This window comes from Alexandromys fortis, unplaced genomic scaffold (assembly GCF_014885135.2).
Source record: "Alexandromys fortis isolate MF-2015 unplaced genomic scaffold, M_Fortis_MF-2015_v1.1 scaffold_213, whole genome shotgun sequence".
NCBI lineage: Eukaryota > Metazoa > Chordata > Mammalia > Rodentia > Cricetidae > Alexandromys > Alexandromys fortis.
In genome coordinates this window covers 1,917,854-1,938,893 of record NW_026068093.1, presented here as the reverse complement: position 1 = coordinate 1,938,893, position 21,040 = coordinate 1,917,854, and the positions used below count along the sequence as shown (strand labels likewise).

The 21,040-nt window shown below is 38.7% G+C and overlaps 1 protein-coding gene and 2 non-coding genes across 8 annotated transcripts in view; 2 read left to right on the top strand and 1 right to left on the bottom strand.

The window, feature by feature from the left end:
• Positions 1-21,040, bottom strand: part of Gigyf2 (GRB10 interacting GYF protein 2) — a 133,051-nt gene that overhangs the window by 20,536 nt on the left and 91,475 nt on the right. For all 6 annotated transcript variants that reach the window (XM_050123096.1, XM_050123094.1, XM_050123098.1 and 3 more), the window contains 7 exons: positions 17,966-18,132; positions 15,601-15,692; positions 14,376-14,483; positions 13,027-13,127; positions 10,814-10,914; positions 8,974-9,135; positions 6,523-6,681 (listed from right to left, as the gene is read on the bottom strand). In XM_050123096.1, the coding sequence (XP_049979053.1) occupies positions 6,523-6,681; positions 8,974-9,135; positions 10,814-10,914; positions 13,027-13,127; positions 14,376-14,483; positions 15,601-15,692; positions 17,966-18,132 (890 nt within the window). The remainder of the gene's footprint in view (positions 1-6,522; positions 6,682-8,973; positions 9,136-10,813; positions 10,915-13,026; positions 13,128-14,375; positions 14,484-15,600; positions 15,693-17,965; positions 18,133-21,040) is intronic.
• LOC126489124 (U6 spliceosomal RNA) lies at positions 1,257-1,363 on the top strand. The gene has a single exon (XR_007588863.1). It is a non-coding gene; the product is annotated as a U6 spliceosomal RNA (small nuclear RNA).
• Positions 19,298-19,402, top strand: LOC126489128 (U6 spliceosomal RNA). Its single transcript, XR_007588865.1, has one exon. It is a non-coding gene; the product is annotated as a U6 spliceosomal RNA (small nuclear RNA).

Here is a 21,040-nt window from a genome sequence, read left to right as displayed (position 1 = left end):
CTCCGTCCAGGACATTTTCCTAAGCCTGCTACAAATAAAACCTGTTTCAACCTAACAGGGACACAGACATCTTTCTTGCAAATAACACTGCCTGCCATCTCAGATACTTAAAAATGACACATTTTGCTTTAAAGCTTCCTAGTTACATTTGGACAATCATGATTTAGTCCAAGGAGACATCTGCTTGGAGAATTCTATGAGACACCCTTTCTCGACAAAAATAGTAAAATAGAGAAAAGTCACTCCTTTATTGGACAGAGGTTGTACAAGACTGTCATACCCAAAAGTCATAACCTGAGATAAAGAACCTAAAAGCAGAAATCAACCCACCAAGAGCTCATATAGAAGAGTATACAAATGATCTGAATCCCACCAGCATTGCTAAATGCCCAGTGGACTTAGAGTCAGATCTCCTTGACATAGAAGGCTATACTGTTTGAACCCATTTAAGTGTTTGTACTCTAAAGTACACTAACTTGGTGGAGCATGCCTTTAATCCCAGCACTGAGGCAGAGGCAGGTAGGTGAATCTCTGAGTTCAAGGCCAGCCTGGCCTACAAGAGCTAGTTCCAGGGCAGCTAGGACTATTACACAGAGAAACCCTATCTTGAAAAAAACAAATACAAACAAACAAACAAAAAAGTATACTATCTCTGCCATTTCTTTATTTCATCACCTTTTCCTAAAGTCTTCTATGAACATTTGCTGGGTATGGTGGCACACACCTGCAATGCAACACTTGGAAGGCTTGAGTCAAATAGATTTCAAGTTCCAGGCCAGACTAGGCTACACAGTGACAGACACCTTGCCTTAAAACCTCACCCCCTAACCCTGAAAAGGAAATGAATGAATGGCTTGTGCTGCATTTTAGAAATGGTAGGGTTAACCAGCACCAAGCACTAATACACAAGCTGTTTTTTTTTCCTAAAACAATTTTAGCTTCTAAGAGTTTTAATTTCGAACCAGCACTGTTTCAGCCAAGTGATCAAGGTTGAACAGTTATAAACCATGTTAATATATTACCCTTGATACAGTGTAATAAAAACACCCCTCTGGGTTTGGGGTAGAAGATTTGCTTAGCATTCTCAAGGTCCTAGGTTCAATCGCCAGCACTGAAGAAAACAACACAACACTTTTCCTCTGTGATCTTTCTACCCAACACCTAAAACCTCAGTCTGTTTATGAGAAAGCTTCAAGCGAATTCAGTAAAGGGACATCCTTTAAGGCTGTAAAGTATTTCTTAAAATCATCAAGGTCATGCTTGCTTCGGCAGCACATATACTAGAACTGGACCGATACAGAGAAGATCAGCAGGGCCCCTGCGCTAGGATGGCACACAAATTCGTGACACATTCCTTATTTTTAGGCTCAAGTGTCCTAGGTGGACATGTTTGTTATGCTGTAAATTTTATTTGGTTTGTACTCAATTCAATTTCAAAATTGATAAAATGTGTTTAGCTTTACACTATAAAAAAAATCAAGGTCATCAAAAGCAAAGGCAGGGATGGAGGGCGTGGATGTTTGATGGTGGCACAATGTTTAGCAAGACTGAGCTAGGTTCAATACTCAAAAGCACATTACACAATTACCAGAATTGCAAAATATGCAAAAAAAAAAAAGTGCACTAAATGGCACTCATGTGGTAGTGGCAAACAACAGCTGTCTAAATGGAAGGGGGAAAATCATATCTAGTACCAATTCCAGCCCAATTCCAGGGGCTAGTGAGGTCATGGACCTTAGAAAAGAATCTACTACCACCACTTTGCCAAACCAGCACAATTTCTTACTACAAACTTTAAATCTTCTCCTTATACCCACGGATAAGTGTAGCTACCATTGCTCATCACAGAAACCTCGCCTTATAGAAAATGGAGACCATCCCAGGAAGCCACACCTAGACACAAAGCAGAATAGACCATGGTAAATCCAGATCCAATAGAGTTGCAGCACAGCTCTCGCATCTATGGTTCAGAAAACATCTATGAAGATGGGGCTACAAGACTATAAGAGCAGAACACTAAGAAATATGCTGTGAAACAGTTTCTCCTAAAAATGTCTACAAAAACAAGATGGGAAGAATGTCAATAATGAGAAAATTTCAAGAGGTCCCAACCCTGGAAAAAGAACTATAGGCAATTAATGATTGCTGGGAGAGGAAAACTAGCCTGTCCCAGGGATGAGCCTCCTCATTGGTTGTCCAATGCAAAGTAGTTAGCCTTGAAATCATATATATAAACAACAATACCAGATTCAGCAAGTTGTGTTATATATACATACATACTTGTTTGTGCATACATGTACATACATACTTGTATGCATGTGGGAGGCATGGAAGAGGTTCAAAGGAGGGTGCCTGGGAGGGGCTGGAAAGAGGAAAGGTAGGAAGAAAAGTGATATAATTCTATTTTATTTTTTATTATTTTTTTTAATTTATTTAATTTTATTTTTATGTGCACTGGTGTTAGGGTGTCAGGTCCCTTGGAACTGGAGACACAGACAGCTGCGAGCTGCCCTGTGGGTGCTGGGAACTGAACCCAGGTCCTCTGGAAGAGCAATCAGTGCTCTTAACCACTGAGCCATCTTTCCAGCCCTATAATTCTATTTTAATTTAAAACATATTTCAAAAGAATTAAGTATGAAAAACTGTCACAGCCAAGGACATAGGAAGCATGACAGCTAAATGTAATGTGATTAGTAAGAATGTAATCCTGTAGCTCAAAAGGATGCTTAGAAAACTTTCAGACAATCGGAATAAACAATGGAGTTTTGATAGCTGGCCTTATAACTGTTAACTAATGTACCATACTAATGTAAAATATTAATAGCAGAGGACACTATATGCAGAACATAAATGGGTACTTTCTATTTTCCCAAGTTATCTGAAAATCTAAAATTATTCTAAAAATAAAATCTTAAATATTAGAATGCAATGCTTTGGAGGTTTGGTTTCCCCCAGTGGTCGAATACCATGACTGCACCAAAGTCTGTAATTTAAAAGCATTAAATAAAATTTAAGAAATCAAAAATAAACACAAAACCAATCCAAACCAATTAATAACAATAATAATAACAGTAAGAAACTGAACACCAAAGTGAAACAAATCTATCAGTGGTCAGAGAAAGCATTTATTTGCCTAGCACACCAGTGCTCCAGATTTAATCCCCAGCACTGCAAAACAAATAACCAAACATAGTATTTGCAAATTTGCAATTTTTCTCCTGAAGACACTATCTGATTTCACAGAGTCTAAGTAACATGAGATGGTTAAAGTGTGATTTCTGGGACAGTGTGTGGATATACATTTAGAAGGCAGATGTGCAAAGAGGGATGACGGAAGAAACCACTTAAGAGATAAGCCCTCAAAGATGCTGACCCAACCTGCACGAGGTAGTGCTAAGGAACTGAACCAAAATGGAACAGCTGGAAGAACTGAAAAGTGTTCAATTGCTCTACGACAGGCTAGTACTAAGAAGACAGCTTTAACAATTGTCTTCAACAAGGTAAATGCCTACCAAAACAAAGCCTTCCAAGATGGCAAGAATTCATAAGCTTTATAATCACAATGTTTATTATATGTTTTCTCAAAAACCAAAAGGGCTAGGTGAGATGCATGAGGACCTGAGGGCAATCTGGCTCAACATTTGTAATCCCACTAATCAACAGAGCTGCTTTGCTAATCTGGGTATCTTAGGACGTGTCTCCTTTTACCCTCAGTGTTCCAGTGTGTTTCTCATATACATTCCATTAAGGGGAGCTGAACCTCCCCACTAAACTTACAAACAAGGTCTTAGGATAGAACAATAGTAGATTTGTATGCAACTAGTAACAGAATTTAAAACACAAGGGGTGGGGGCTGGAGAGATGGCTCAGAGGGGAAGAGCACTAGCTGTTCTTCCGGAGGTCCCGAGTTCAATTCCCAGCAACCACATGGTGGCTCACAACCATCTGTAATGAGACCTGGTGCCTTCCTTGCCAGCATTGTATGCTTAATAAATAAATAAATCTTTAAAAAAAAAAAACACAAGGGGTAAAGGACAGAACTAAAGAGAGATGAACAAATAAAATCTTAGAATGTCTCTCTTAGCAGTGACAAAACTGGACATAAAGAAATGAAAATACCGAATGTATTAATCACCTTGATATTTGCAGGATTATACTTAATTGCTGAGGAGTAGATAGCCTGAAAATACACATGTTATGTTTACCAAGACACACCATCATGGAGAACTTAGAGGCCATGTTCTCTGAACATAAGGAAAAGTTTAAAAACTCCAGGAAGCCAAGATGTCTCGGCACCTGTGATTTAAGGTTGATAGCCTGAGCTTGATCCCTGGAAACCATGATGGAACGAGAGAGCTAATTCCTAAGGGAGTTGTCCTCTGACCTTCATTATTTGTTTGGTGGTACAAATGGTGCTTGCATTCACATCATACTCCAAAAATTCATACTACATTACAGAAGCAGAAGGCAGAAAAGGACAATGTGGGAAGTGGGGTAGAATGAACTCTAGAAAAAGGGATAGTAGGACAGATATGAAGGGGGAAAGCAAGAAATAAACTTAACTAGGGAGGGACTTAAAGGGGAAGGACTTAACTAGAGTAGGGGAAGGGGGGACAATACAGAAGGAGAAGGAGGGAAGAACATGTTTGAAAAAGCCACAAGGAAACAATAGATTAGACAGATAATAATCAAACAGGTAGGGTGACAGACAGACAAGCAGTGGGATTATCCAACACAATCTAACAAAAACCCAAGTTCCAGGCAAGAAACATTTCCTTCAAGTTGTTAATCGGGAGACCACAAGAGACACCCTAAAGTAATACAGGTTACTACCATCATCGTTGGCTGCCTTCTGAAGGTGAGACCCTGCTGCTAAAGACATGACACACTCTTGATTATAGAAATAAGAGATCAATCTAGAAGCCTCCTCCCTAATGACTAAGCTCTCATAGTACCAGAAGGTGCCATACACACTGCCAGATGAAAAAAGTAATCAACAATCCTACCCAGCTGTAAAATGTGTAAATCACAAAAATGGCAAGCTGAGAAAGATACTCCCAATGGTGCAACAATGGCACTTATATTCTGGGAGTAACCAACAGATGTCTAACTGGACTTAAGGCTGCTCAATAATAGAGACCTCATACCTGGTACTGTAAGCCTAGTGAAAAACCTATGGTCGGAATGGTCAAACCCTATTACTGGGAGAACCTACTACTGCCATTTTCCTAAACCATTATAGCTTCCAACTGTATCCTTAGACACAGTTCTCACCCTTTGTCAAAGCAATTTCTTTTCGCAGCAGAGAATTACTGACTGTGAGACATGCCCAGTTTCAAAAGGGTTATCTACAACACAACTCCTGCAACTAAGGTTCAGTTCAGGGAACATCACGGAGGATCATAAGCACCAAAAAAATCAGGACAGCTACTGTGAGATGATGTCTTAAAGACATGGCACAGACGCTGTACCCATCAACAGTATGGCTGACTGAATTAGACTTGAAACCATCACATCAGTCAATATAACAACATAAAGAAAAATCTCAACACAGTCTCACCTCTATATGAAGAGCTATAGGCACTCAATGGCTCTCAAGGAAGGGAGAATCCATTTTCTCCAGGGACAAGCCCCCAATAGGTTTCCCAATCCTAAGTGGTCAGTCCTAAACAAATATATCTATAAGTAACAGGGGACTCTGGAGGGTGTGTTTGTGTGTGTATACATATACAAATAGTTATAGAACAAGAGGTCATGAATTCAAAAAGGCAGAATAGGGAAAAGGAGTTGGAAGGAGGACAGACAGAGGTGGAAATAATGTAAACAGAGTATACTCATTGTTGAAATTCTCAAAAACATTACAAAGATACTATTAAGAACAAAGGATATAGTCAAACCACAGTCTAAAGGAGCATACAGGTAAAAACATTTATTTAACAAAGAATATATTTTCAGAATATAAAGATTACATATCTAAGAGAACTAAAACTTTAAATTGGTGGGGAAAACTTAAATATTATTAAATCAAAACCTGAGTGTTTTAATCATGCCACCAAAAAAGCATATAGAAAATAGAAAGGCCCAAAATCCATGCTATTATGGATTTTATTTTTTAATGGTGGTGCATACTTTTAATTTCAGCACTTAGAAAGCAGAGGTGGGCAGAGCTCTGTGAGATTGGAGGTAATGTAATCTACATAGTGATTATGTAGTGAGCTCCAGAACACAGAAAGCTACACAGTGAGATCCATCCCCATCTCAAAAATAAGAATAAATTTTTAAAACCCCACACCTTTTGCACTTTTACCAAAGAGATGAAGAAAATGAGAAAGATTGATTTCTGTTTCCCTCAGAACAAGTGTTCATTTGAAGAGGTAAAGAATACAGACTGAAGTAACAAGCCTCAGAACACTCAGGTTTCTCTTGGTTAACTGTCAGCAAGCTGAGAAACCTCAGAAGAGCTGCTTCCTACTACAAACTCGTAGCTTCAAAACCAATCAGCACAGTTAAGTATCTTGTCACCTGCTTGCGTAGCAGCTCTTCCTGCTTCCTTCTTTCTTCTTCTTCTCTCCTCCTCTCCTCCAGCCTTCTAAGCGCTTCTTCCTGCTGCTGCCTTTCCTCCTCTTCTCGCTGCCGCCTTAGTGCAATCTCTTGCTCCCGCTGGCGCCGCAGAGCCTCCTCCTAAAGAAAACAGCAGGGTGGATAGAATGTGTGTGAAGCTCTAGCTTGCCAGTATTCAAAGAGGAACAGGTAATGAGCTACTTATGTCTCTGTAGGTATAGAACAAGATCTGGAGTGAAAAGTACTATGTAAGTTGAGAAGGCAGGTATATATGATAAAAAACAAGCCAGGCAGTGGTGGTGCATATCTCTAATCCCAGCACTCAGGAGGGAGAGGCAAGCAGACCTCTGAGTTCAAGGCCAGCCTGGACAACAAAATGAGTTTCAGGACAGTCAGGGCTATACAGAGAAACCCTGTTGGGGTGGAGAAGAGTGGCAGATAAAAACAAAAGCAAACAAACAACAATAGCAACAACAAAAAACATAATGAAGCTGGACATGGTGGTGCAGGATTTGAATCCCAGCACTCAAGATACAGAGGCAGGAAGACCTCTATAACTCTAAGGCCAGCCTAATCTACATGGCGAGATGCTGTCTTCAAAAGAAATAAAATGAACGAAAAGCCAACTATTTAAAATATTAGTACACTGCAAAACAGTAAGAAGTCTACCCTGGCTTGGATAATGACACATGTTTACTGCTAACCCTAGACAGAATATTGGAACGCAGGTGCTACTTTCTCTGTTGGTACTTTTTAGCCCTTATTTTTTAATCACCTAAAAACAAAAAGGATAAAGAGGTTAAATCTACATATACATCAAAACCTAGTGAAGAAAAGTCATGAGAACATCTTCTGAAGGATAACAGTTCCACCAAAAAGTACAACATAGAATCATGTAGAAAAGGAACGCTAAGTGCTGCAGAATTAAATGCCTATCTTTTTTAACCCACCCTCAACCCCACCCGAGACAGGATTTCTCTATGTAGACCAGGCTGGCCTTACACTCAGAGATCTAGCTCCCTCTGCCTCCCAAGCTGGGTTTAAAGGCTTAAGCCACTATTGCCTGGTTTTTTTTTTTTTTTGAATCTTTAAAAAATTTCATACACGTATACTATATTTACATCATCTTCCTTGACCCTGCGTCTCATTCGCTCTCAAATTCATAACCTCTTATCTTTAAAAGATTTATTTATTTTTATGTGTATGGGTGTTTTACCTGAATGTATACCTGCCTTGTGTACCACATGAGTGCCTGATAGCTTTAGGGGGCAAAACAGAACACCAAATGCTCTGGAATAGTGGTTCTCAACCTATGGGTTGAAATCCCTTTGGGGGAGTCACATATCAGATATCCTATATATCAGATTTTATGTTACAATTCATAACAGTAGTAACATTACAGTTATGAAATTGCAACAAAATAATTTGGGGGTCATCCCAATATGAGAAATTGTATTAAAGGGTCTCAGCATTAGGAAGGTTAAGAACCACTGACATAGAACTTGAGTTATAGATGGTTATGAGCCATTATGTGGGTGCTTGGCATCTAATCCCGGTTCCTCTGGAAGAGAAGCCAGTGCTTTAATCATGTTTCTAGTCCTTCACTGTTATCTTACATTAACATGGTGTAATTCTAAGAGATCTGTACTTATTTTATCATGGGTACAAACTTGTGACCAAAAGCTATGTTTTAAGCCACCAGAGAAGAGTCTTCCATTGGAGTCTATAAATACTCTACTAGAAATACAGACCAAGCAAGTTAAGGTCATCTAATTACTCAAAATGAAACAGTGAAAACACATGAAAATCTATACTGTAGATTAGTTAAGTAATCTAGACAAGAGGTACTCAGGGGTGACCCAGCTTGTACACACAGAGTTCTGCATGAGACAGGCATTGTTTGACTACATGAGGTACCCAGAGTAGTCAAAATCATGAGAGACAGAATGAAGAATTTAAATAGCAGGGGGAAAAAAATGGAAATCACTGCTTCAAAGGTCAAGAATGTTCAGTTTGGGAAGGTGAACTATTCTTCAACTGGACATATATGATGCCACTAACTGTACACTTCAAATTTTATATGTATGTTATCACAGGGGTTAATTTGAAAGCACATTTGACTTTAAAACAAGTAATGTTGTGCACCAAAATACTTCATGTTTTTACCAGCAAGTTCAAAATAGTTGAAATCTAATTAGGTTATGAATAAATTACGAAAAGTTAAGACTGAACACTAGCCCTTTAGTAGACACTGATAGAAAACAAGTTCTTTCTGAAGGTGAGTGAGTTTTTTAATCCCACCATTATAGCCTTCTCTCCCCACTGCTCTTGATAGGGAAGGGATCACATCACCAAAGGCCCTCACCAAGGAGCCAAAAACTTCTTTTATGTGCATAGCTCCCAGAGACATACCTGCTTCCTTCTAGCCAGCTCCTCTTCTTCCCGTCTTTTCCGTTCTTCCTCCTGCTGCCTCCGGAGAATTTCCTCCTGTTGTCTACGGAGTTCTTCTTGCCTCTTTCGCTCCTCCTCTTCCCTTTTTGCCCTCATTTCTGCCTCTCTTCTCTCCTGCTCTAGCTGGATGATGAAAGAGAATTTCCATTGATTGGACAGCAAGCATAGGGTAATTTGAAGCAAAACATTTAGTGAGAGGTTGATGCTGCTATACACACTCAGCAGCACGCTGCTGTGCTGCAATGTGTGGATAAAACCCTGAATCTCTAAGCTCCAAGATGGCATAGTAATCACTTTTCTGCTCTTCTAAACTACATGAATGTTCTTCCCACTTTGATCACCTCTTCCCTTAACATGACATTACACCACATCTCTAAGATGTGGGACACAAAGTGGTCAACATGAGAGTAACATCAGAAGTGTCCTCAAGTGTATGTATGGTATTTCTTTACTTGTCTCTACAGAACACCATTGACTGGGATCTAACAGTATGACTATAAGGTTTCAACAGCTACCAGCATGGCTGCTAGGAATGAATACAGGGTTTAAGCTCAACTACACTTCAGGTCTTCTCTTTTCTCACCCAAGGGGGTTGGGGGTTGGGGGTTGGGGAAGCCAGGCTTATCTGGCAGCGTTCCTTGCCATGAAAATAAATTCCATCATGAGTGTCAAAGACACTCATGACAGCCCTGCTCATCTCACTCCTCAGACTGTACCTTGGCTCCAAGTCAGATGAAATTACTTAACTATTTCCTGATTCCTGAATGTTCTCAAATCCATCTAGCTAGTACTATTTCCTTTAACTGCAATTTAATTTTCATATCTGAAAACCCACGCTGAGGCATGGTGACACATCCCAGTATTTGGAAAGCAGAGGCAGTAGAACCACCTCAAGTTTGAAGCCAACTTGGTCTACCGTGTAACTTCCAAGACAATCAGGGTTACAATAGTGAGATTATGTCACAAACAAAACCAAACTCCTACAAATCTTGAAATGCAAAGTAATTTATGAACTGCTAACTATCAAAAATACCACCCACCTCTCTAAGCTCTCTAAATATACTCCTGACCACCCTGTAAATTTAACTGTCGCTTGTCTACATCTCCCTACCCACCTGAGAACTGGTAAACTACTTGAAATACATTATTCTTACCTACATATCTTCAGCAAAAAGCACTGAGGAACTATAAGAGACTAAACTCAAGAACTGTAAAGAACTACACTCCCTCATTTATGGAGACAGCTCTCACCATGGACCTTTTCATTCTCTGGGTTCTATAAAGAGACCACAACCCCCTTGAGATACAAGATGCAGTAAGTGTGACTCTCCTTGGGTGCGAGAATAGAGCAATTAGAATCATAGCATGCTCTGGCATAGATATCCTGTTTTGGCAAGTTCTAAACCAAAATTCAAGACTCTTAGTTCCTCTAGAATCTAAAGATCATGCTGAACATTTCAGCTTCATGCCCGAGGATACAAGGAATGCAAGCCTCAGATGAAGAATCTATAACAATATAGCAGATATTTCCTAACAGTATTCGTGATGAATAATCATACCAAGAATAATGTAAGTAAAATATACATATGACCATGATCATCATTAAGGAACTTAATACTAACCAATTTTAATTGAGGTCTTTAGTGTTTTTTTGGGGGAGGGGGGAGGGTACAAAAAGATAGAATACAAATGTACTTATCCCAGCTAAGTAGAAATAAACTAAAAATAGGAGCAGAGGAAAAGAAATAAAGCTTTGCATCTTAGCTGGAAGGTACACAGTTGTGAAGATTAAGTTCCAGACCTTTGCAGCTTTGGCCTTCTCTAGTTGCTGAAGCTGTTCCAGGGAAGGGCCTGGTGTCGTGGTGTCCAAGGGAAGATCCCATACACTACCACCTTCCCAAACTGTAAGACAAAGACAAAACTGAGTAAGGCACAAGAGTGTAGTGTAGTCACACAACCGCAGATGAAGGGGTTCCCTGGACCTGAAATGAGCTCCATCGTATATGGGAGGAGTGTGCGGGGCTGTCTGCTATACAGTCCAAAACAACCTTGAATGTGAACTCCTCCCGTCTCAGTCTCCCAAATGCTGAGATTAAAAGTATATTCCACCATGTTTTGCTGTTTTTTAAAAGAAACTGAGCCAGCACATTCTTGTAAATACTCTTCAATACATAACGAAGGTAAGGAAATATGAGACATCTACTGAAGAACCAATTTCATCCTTGTAATGCTCCATACAAGTCCCTGGTATGTCCTCATCTTTATAGATGAACTAACTTTAAAACTTCAAAAGGAACATGGCAAGAATGGCACTGTAATTCAATTCCAAATTCCACAGAGGAGAGATTTCTAATAGCCATACAATCTCCTATTGCACACCAAGTAGAGAACCAGGTGGTTACACAATATATATGTATTAAATGTTACTCAGCTGGTCATCTTATAGTTGTAATGTGAGCTACATCTCTTTGGAGAGAGCTTGGGCAGGTCTTACAAATTACACTTGGTCTTGAGTTGAAGCCCCTTATTTACTTCTACAACTGGCAAACAAAGTACACAGCCAGATGTAGAAGCAAATTTAAGGGTTTCCAAGCCAAGCATGGGGAAACATTTCTATAATGCCAGCACTCTGGAAGTAGAGCTCTCAGGAGGATTCTAAGTTCAAGGTCAGCCTTGGATACTATTAAATCAAAGTTACCTGAAACCTTATCTCAAAGAAAAATAAAACACACAAAAAAAATAAGGCTTCAGAGTCTATTATTTTATTGTTAAGTTTGTTGACACTAATTCTCTATTTTGCTTTTTGTGGTACTAGAGATTTAATAGTGTTGCATATACTAGACAAGTATTTTACCACTGAACTTACAACCCCAGACATTATTTTTCTGCATACCTATTACTATATATCTGTGCAAATTAAATACTGTGTGTATAAAACCAATTGAGTACCTAAAAGGACCTGACTACATGTAAACTGTTTAAGGTACTTAGAAGCTCCAAAAACCTAAATATAAATGAGTACTAAAAAAAGAATAATGTGGTCTGGCAAGGTGACTCAGTGGAAAAAAGGCCATTGCCATCAAGTCTGATAACAAGAGTTTGACCCCTAGGGCTGACAAGGTAGAAGAGAACCAACTGGCACAAGTTGTCCTCACCTCCATGAGGACAGACAAAAAGACACATACCACACACAACTAACTAACTAATTAAGAATAATATATACACAGTAGGAAAGTTTTCCTTTAATCTCTTTGGGAAGGTTTCAGAAGGAAGACACTAGGCCCTTCTACTGCCTACTCTGTAGGGTCAGTTCTCAAACTATCACTTGATGGCTCACCAACTCTAAAAAAACTGGTTATTAAGAATTTATAAGCCAATTGCTCTTGCCTATAAGCGTTATTGGTCAAACTCTCCACTTTTGTGTATATTATACCTTAGCAACAAAACAAGCTTACTCCACCAATTACAAAGATTTTGAAAATCTCAACTCCCAAGTTTTCTAACTTGACACACAAAGTATCACAGAACAAGAGAAGGTGTTCATTTAAAGTGGGTATTTCTCATGCCAAAATTTGGCAGCACTTGCAAGGTTAGACATCTTTAGTTGCAACAGAGAGAACATCATTACTTTCCACACACAACCCACCCCCACACACTCCAGCAAAGATATCAAAAACAAAATACTTTTCAGGGCTGGAGATTTGGAAAAGTGGCATAGCCCTTGTCTGCCACAGAAGGGTCTGGAGACTGCTGCAGCACCACAAAACAAAACAAAACAAAACAAAACAACCTACATTAGTTAGAACAATAAAAACAGAAACTGACTCATACAATTCAAACAGTTTACATACAAACACTTCCTAGAAAGCCTTTCTTGGATCTACTACATATGAAGCTTCTTTTAAAAAAAAAAAAACTAGTAATAATAGACATATGTAACATTAAAAATAACTACAAATAACTATTACACTCTAAATCCTTTATGTTGCACTATAAGCAAAGCTCAATTTTTACCTGTGGGCTGTGAGGCTGCTGGCTGAAGCTCCCAGATAGAGCCAGTATCTGGCACTGACACAGACCTAGTTACTGAGGGAATGATGTTCTGGTCAGATATTCTGCAAAAGGGAAATAAAACGTCAATGTGTTCCTGTCACTTGAAAAATCAGATAAAGAGGGATTTCTAGATTACTAGTAGGTTTCTGAGTTGTCTGGCTGTTGTCTTGTTTTGTCTTACTGAGACAGAGTCCCACGATGTAGCACTGGATGGCCTGGAACTTACTATATAGACCAGACTGGCCTCAGAGATGGATCTGCTTCTGCTTTGTTAGTATTAGGCCCTATTTTAAAAGGATGAAAACTGGGTATGGTGGTACATGCCTTCAATCCTAGTTCTTGGAAGATAAGCAGATCTCTAAGGTAGCCTGGTCTATATAGTGAGACCCTGTCTTGAAACAATAGCACCCAAGAACTGCATCTCACTTGTCTCTAAGGTCTTCTATACATCAGGTTAATCAAGCCCTCAGTATCTCAAGGGTACAGTTTGCTTACCATTAAAATAGAGACCAAGCCAGGTGTGGTGGCACATGTCTTTAATTCCAGCACTTGGGAAACAGAGGCAGGCAGACCTTTGAGTCTTAGGCTAGCCTGGTCTTACAGAAAGAGTTCCAGAACAGCCAGGGCTACACAGAGAGACAATGTCTTGAATATATGCATGCATGCATGCATGCATACATACATACATACATACATACATACATACGTAAGTAATAGAGGCCTGACTGTTAACCTGCTTACCTCATCGCATGGGTTAAGGTTCACATGAGAAATGTGAAGGACTGATTAAGACAAACAGTACAAGTTTGGAACAGCAACTGCTGAGGCAACTTCAGGAGCTGAGGCAAGCACCCTGAATGAAAATCTGTAGTAGAAGGAATTTAAGAATGTCTTCATAATTGCTTTGTCCAGATTAATGGCTTAATGATTTGGGAATTCAGTAAATCATGACCCTGTGATCAAATCTTTTTTTCAGATATCATGGGTAAAAGTGAAATTAAAATCCCAGGGTATATGATCTTTTGTTACAGGTTCCAAGTATTATCATTACTCTTAGATTATGATTCAAAAGATTTCTATAGGTAAATGCTTTTTAATATATGTAAACCCTTCTAGCTAAGTAATTTTCAAGTCACACTATTTTTATATATACCATGAAGACAAGTTTTGTGGGAATGTTCTGATGCTGAAAACTCAAACATCATATCAACATATCTTTATTCTTCTTAACTCATTCTCTCTTTCTTGTGTGCGTGCACACACACGCGCGCACATACACACAGAATATGACAAATGGAATGACCACCAACCTCATCTTCAGAGCTTGGAACTGCTGGAGAAGAACGGCCAACTGCTGTTGCTGTTGAGATGATAAAGCTGCTTTCTGCTGTTGAGTCAAAACCTGTGCATACTGTTGCCTTTAAAATAAAAAAAACAAAAGTGTATGTATGTGTGTGTGTATACACACACACATGACCTATCTACCCCATATATAAAATTTTGAAACAAAACAAAATCCAACTCATCTCTTCCCTAAACCACAATTAGAAATAACAATCAAATATATTTTATAATTCTATGTGCTAATTAACCACAGGAAATTTTCTAATTCACTCTAGAGAAAACTCACACATGATGTTTCTCAAGGAGATACATATATATGTACATATGAAACAAATTATGTGTAATATATGCATACCACACATCACAAAATGTCAAGATGATCAGTACCAGTCCTTTCCCAAATTGTGACAATAAGCAAATCTGAACACCTATTTCCAAATGAAGAACTCTGCAAAATAAAATCACTTCTACAAAGTCTCAAATTTTATGTTTCAGCTTGGAAAGTTTTAGATAATACCTTCCACTAACTCTCAAAGTTCCAAACAGTAAATATCTTCAGGCTTGCAGCTGCAACTCCTCAGTTCTGCCTTTATGATTTAATAGGAGTCACAGACAATCTATAGGTTAAGTCAGTGGTCCAATAATGTTTTGCTTAAAAGAGGCAGCAGGCCACCAAGAAGACAGTGCCAACCCATATACCAGCACAAATGTTATTTCTTTCCCCAGAGTCCAGTGCTCAGGAGACTAAGGCTGCAAAACATAGTTTTAGGGCAGTTAGGGCTACACAGCTAAATCCTATCTCAACGACAGCAAAATAAAGAGAGATAACGACTTTAGTGGATTAGTCATCACTCTACACCATTCCTAACAGCGTGATTTTTACTTCTTCCCGCCTTTTCCTGTTTTTCCTTTGTGTCCCTCAGAAAGTACTTAGTTCTTAACATGTTTGTTGACTCTTTCCTCAGCAACTAAAGACCCTGAAAATCATAATTAGATGTTATTTTCTGCAATCTTCCAGCACTTAAAAGGGTAAGACTAAAATTAGATGGACAGTGGGACACATGCCACTAGCAGGCTACTCAAGTATCACAGAAGCCTTGAGTTCTCACTATAAAAGGTGAGACTTGGGAGCAGATTCTATCTCAGGCTCCTTTGGTGCTGCAGTGCATCCTACTGCATCACTGCTCTTACTGTATTAAAAACTGCTGGTACTGGAGGTGCTGCATTTGGTATAAGGCAGTGAGTTCCTGCTGTCTGGTCAGGCGTTCCTGGTCCAATTCTCCCTGAGTGTAGAAAAAAGTACCATGAAATAAACAGCATTGAGATGGTGTCACTGAGTATACACACCTAATAGCACAGTAAACCCCAGACTTTTACTTCCTACTCCAACCTTTTGCCCTTCAAACACCTAAAAAAACAAAAAAAAACAAACAAAAAAAACCTACCGTCTTTTAAACTAAACACTGCCACCTAGTGGAATAAGATGGTTCTCCAGCATAAGCCACATAAGGTTCTTATTCAGCACTGTCCACTACTTCACGCCGAATGCTGAACAGTGTCATAAAGAACTGTTATTGTAACTGAGAAATTACCCAGCACTCCAAATCTTAGTGGCTTGCTTTAAAGGTCATATAGAAATCAGAGAATTAGGACATTAAGGAAAAGAGTAAAATGACCTAACAGTTGATGGGATGGAAAGGAAATTCTCAGTAGCACATGATCAGTTCATAAAACTAAGGTATAACTATCCTTAAAATGTTGAAAATATGTGGGAAAAAAAAACCTCTGAGCAACTACTCCTTCAAATTAAGTGTTATAAATACACTGGAAGTTAGAGAATACAGGCAGACAATTCCAGTAAGATGGCTGAGATTTTATAGTTTTATAAAGTTAAAAGGAGACAAAGAAAAATATAAGATCTATAATAATAAGAATAAAAACCTATGATAACAGACTAAACCTAGGCAAATCATGTATGAAGTTCTATCTTTCTTACATATGGATTATAGCTTGAAATAAAGTTATCTGATACACAATGTGTTAGGGCAGGAAGCACCCTAAATTCAGAGACATCAGGAGTTAGGTACTAGACAACAATTCAGGTGAAACCCGGGTTTTAAGAACACTGCTTATGAAGGTCAGCTCTCTCATCAGTGCTACTTGAGGCAAAGATAACAGCTAAACAAGGAGGCAGAGTTTCCCAAAAGTTGCTGTTGAATGGGTACAGAGAGAGGCTTAAGAACAACCTCATCTGAATAGGTACAGATTGTGACTCCCAACAGACTGTGTTGGGGAACAGACAAGGAATAAGAGCATGTCAAGAACAAAGTGAGCAACTTTTAGCTCCTGATACATGAAAGACACATCTCAACTTCAAGACAGAAAATAAGACTCAAACCTTGCCGTGTAAATTAAGCCAGTAAGTAATGATATACTACAATTGTTCTTGGGATTTAAAAAAAACAAGCCTCAAACATGACATATGAATCATGGAAGAGAAAGCTGATGGCCAGTGATGGCTTGCCTACATAATTCTTTAATGACCGAGGCCGTATCACATTCATCTTCACCTCTCAAAAACCTACCGTGAAGGTGTGACCAGTAGCCCTCAATATAGTTGAATAAATCAATGGTAGGTTACTGTAGACATTCAGTATTCACACTAAATTGAATATTGTCATTTTTATCAATGGAGAGCCACTATTCTAAGACATATAAAGGCTACATAAACAAACACCTAAAGACCTCCTCTAGCTAAGGCCAGGCTCAAGAGAAAATATTTCCCAGCTAAAGGTTTAGGACCCTCAAAATTTTCTAACACACTAAGTGGCACTTATTTTAGGATAAGCCTCAAATGTAAGAAATTGTATGAGCGAGAAAATAAGACAAAAATGGAGGCGAGAGACATGGAGGCAGAATGTTGTATACTAAATAAATAAATAAATAAGTAAATAAATAAATAAATAAATGAAATGAAAAAAAAGAAATGGAGGTGAGAGGAAAAGAATGTGCATTCTAAGAAAAGATAATAAGGAATTCACAGAAGCCAACCACATTGAAACACAGAGGATAAAAGCTCTGAAATGAGTATTGAATGGGAAGCAGCCAGATCCCTAGTAGTCAGGATAAGATAGTAGTCTCATTCTTTACTGGCTAGAAAAACCACAGATAGATTCAATATAGTGTATATAATGCATGCACACAAATGCACAATAAGTGTTGAAATAAATGGTCATTACTGTTCAGAATATAACTCTCCCATTCAAAAGTGGCCATTACCATTTCAATTTCCTTCTATGAAAATACTAGGTTGGGTATAATAGCTCATGCCTATAATCATAGCAACTCAACAGGACCAGGAGGACCACCAAGTTTGAGGACAACCTGGTCTGCAAAACAAGTTCCAAGCCAGCCTATAGCAAGACCCTGATTCAAAAGAAAAGAGACAGAAAACTACCATTTTTATCTCCTTCACTGCAACCCTGGGTTGTCATTCAAAGAGAAATAAGTACTCCTGAATCTATTATGTATCCCAGGTCATCAGGAAGATACTCACCATATGAGGAGGAGGAGCTGGGCCTGGAGAGAAAGGAACCCTTCCCCACATTTTCATGATATCACCAAGAGGCTGGAAGCTTTCATCACATGCTCTCTTCACAAGCAAAGACATTGTAAAATAGCCCGCCTGAAACCATTCTGCCATCTCCTGATTGTTAAAGGGACCTAAACATAAGAGCAGTAAGAATCTGGTCAGGTTCAAAGATAAACATATTCCCTGAGTCTCATGTTCATACAAACTTTTATAGTAGCTTACTTCAGAAAGTGAAAAATAGTTTTGTATTAGATACAGCAAAACTAAAATTTTGAAATACACAGTGCTTTGTCTATTTCACAGCAAGTGCTCTGCTGCTGAGCTTCATCCCTTTACACATCCTAAATTGTTATCAATGCTTTAATGACTGTAAGTAGCACAACTGTCTCACCCTCTGCAAACACTCCATCAGAAAACTGAAATAAATATACAGAAGAGCAGATAAATACTTGTGGGCTTCGCATCACTGAGGAGTAGAGAATATAAATCCTCAGTGCTAAACACATTCTCAAATTTTTGTTATGTTCTTCTGGAGATTAATGATTGCAGGATGAAAAAATAATATAAAATACAAGCAATAATCAACTGAATTAGGGCAAATTACAACGTATTTACCCAACAAGACTAAATCTGGCCCTGAGGAAAAAAAATAGCATTCTTTAATCGAGTACTTTAAACATAAAAATTTACAGAAAATATAGACCAATTCAATGTTTTCTAGGCATTAAGAAATGTTTTTTAAACGTGAATGGGTGTTTTCCTTGCACAAATGTCTGTGCACTAACTGTGGCCGGGTGTCCAGAGAGGCCAGAAGAGGGTGTGAGATCCCCTAGAACTTAAGTCAAGCTTGGGTCCTCTGGAAGAGCAGTGAGTGCTCTTAACTATGAGTCATTTATCTAGTAATCATCTCTAAATTAATTAAAATCATGCATATATGTTCTTTAACCACCATAGAACCAAGATATAAATCAACACAATACTAACAGGAAAATTCCTAGCTTAAAAGCTAAAAACACTTCCAAATAATTCATGGGCAAAAACTGTATGCGTGAGAGCATGTACATTTCACATACTCTTAAGTATAAACCATGACTAAATTTATTCCTGGAATACAAAGTTGATTCATTCAAATTATGAAAATTCACCAAGAAGCTGAATATAGTGGTGCATGTCTTTAATCTCAATACTTGGTATGAAGGGATTGCCAGTATTTTATACCACATTACATGTGGCATATAATTATTTCAGCTTGTCCAGAAATGTTGAACACCCTTTAATATTAAGGAGGGTGGGTACATGTTTCAGCAGTGCATAAACAAAACAACTGCAATGATACCAAGATGATTAGCACAGCCCCTGCACAATAATGACACCCAAATTTGTGAAGTGTTCTATATTTTTTCTGACCTTCATATATGCCAAAAGAATTAAAATAAATGGCACCAAGAAGAAAAAGATTTTAAAAGGGGGGGTGGGGAGCTAGGTAAACATGCTTACCACTAAGTCTAACAATCTGATTTCTGGGAACTAAAACTGGAAAAGACACAATGCTTGCAAGCTGTCTCTGACTTCCATACCATGTATGCCCATATGTCCATACATCTACACACACATAGGTTCAGCAGTTAAAAAGCACTTATTGTTCTGGCAACAGAACCCATAGGGCAGCTCACAAACACCTGTACCTCCATGGAGGCAGTGAGGATTGACACCTCTGGCCTCTGTAGGCACCTGCATACATGTGCATATAAACCCCATCCTGCGTGCACGCGCGCGCGCACACACACACACACACAATTAAAAATAATAAAAAGAAAAAAATTTAAAGATATGTAAGATGACTAGGGCAAGCAAGATGGCTCAGTAAACATAGGCACTTAACACATAAACCTAGTGACCTGAGTTCTAACCTAGGAACCCATGGAAAGGTGGAACGAGAGAACCAACTCTACAGAGTTGTCCTCTGACCTCACACATCGTGCAGATATATAAACAGTGAGAATAATAAGCTTTATAAAAGGATCTACCCCCCAGATATACACAACCATGCCTAATAGAATGATTTTTGTCAAACTGACTTTATTATTTCTAGCTACTTAGGAAGACTGGGGCAGGGGCCTTCAACCCAGAAGTGTAAAATCACTATGTGTAACACAACAAGACATTGTCTCAAAGAGGAGGAAGGAGGCTGAAAAAGAGGAAATCTCTATTAGACACAAAAGTACAGGTAAAGATGCTCAACAAAGCAATCAAAACTATAAAACAGGGTTGGAGAGATGGCTCAGCAGTTAAGAGCATTGCTTGCTCTTCCAAAGGTCCTGAGTTCAATTCTCAGCAACCACATGGTGGCTCACAACCATCTGTAATGAAGTCTGGTGCCCTCTTCTGGACTGCAAGGCATACACAAAGACAGAATATTGTATACATAATAAATAAGTATTTTTTTTTAAAAAAAGCTACAAAACTATCCAGGTTTGGGGGAGGACATTCATAATCCCAGAACTCTTAAAGCTAAGTCAGGAGAATTAAGAATTGGAGGACACCCTGGGTTATACAAGAAGACAAAAACAAACAACAAAAACCTTACATACAACTGAATATCCTAGTAACTACAAAAATAATAATAATAGCTAGCAAGGATGTAGACAAATTAGAGTCTATGTACCTTTGGTTAGAACATAAAACAGCACTAGGGAGACAGAGGCAGGCAGATGGCCAGCCTGGTCTGCAGATTGGGTTCAGGACAGGCACCAAAGCTACACAGAGAAACCCTATCAAGAAGAACCAAAAACAAACAAACAAACAAACAAACAAACAAACAAAAAAACATAAAACAGTACAGAAGCTGTGGAAACAGTTAAAACTCATTTCCATATAGTCTAGAAGCAAGTGTGGTAGAACATGTCTAAAATGCTAACATTCAGGAGGCCGAGAGATAGCAGCTCACAGGATGTATCTGAGCTACACATGGAGAACCTGAACCACAGTAAAGTATCAATACACTTGCTAGAATGATTTTAAAACAAAGAAAAATTCACA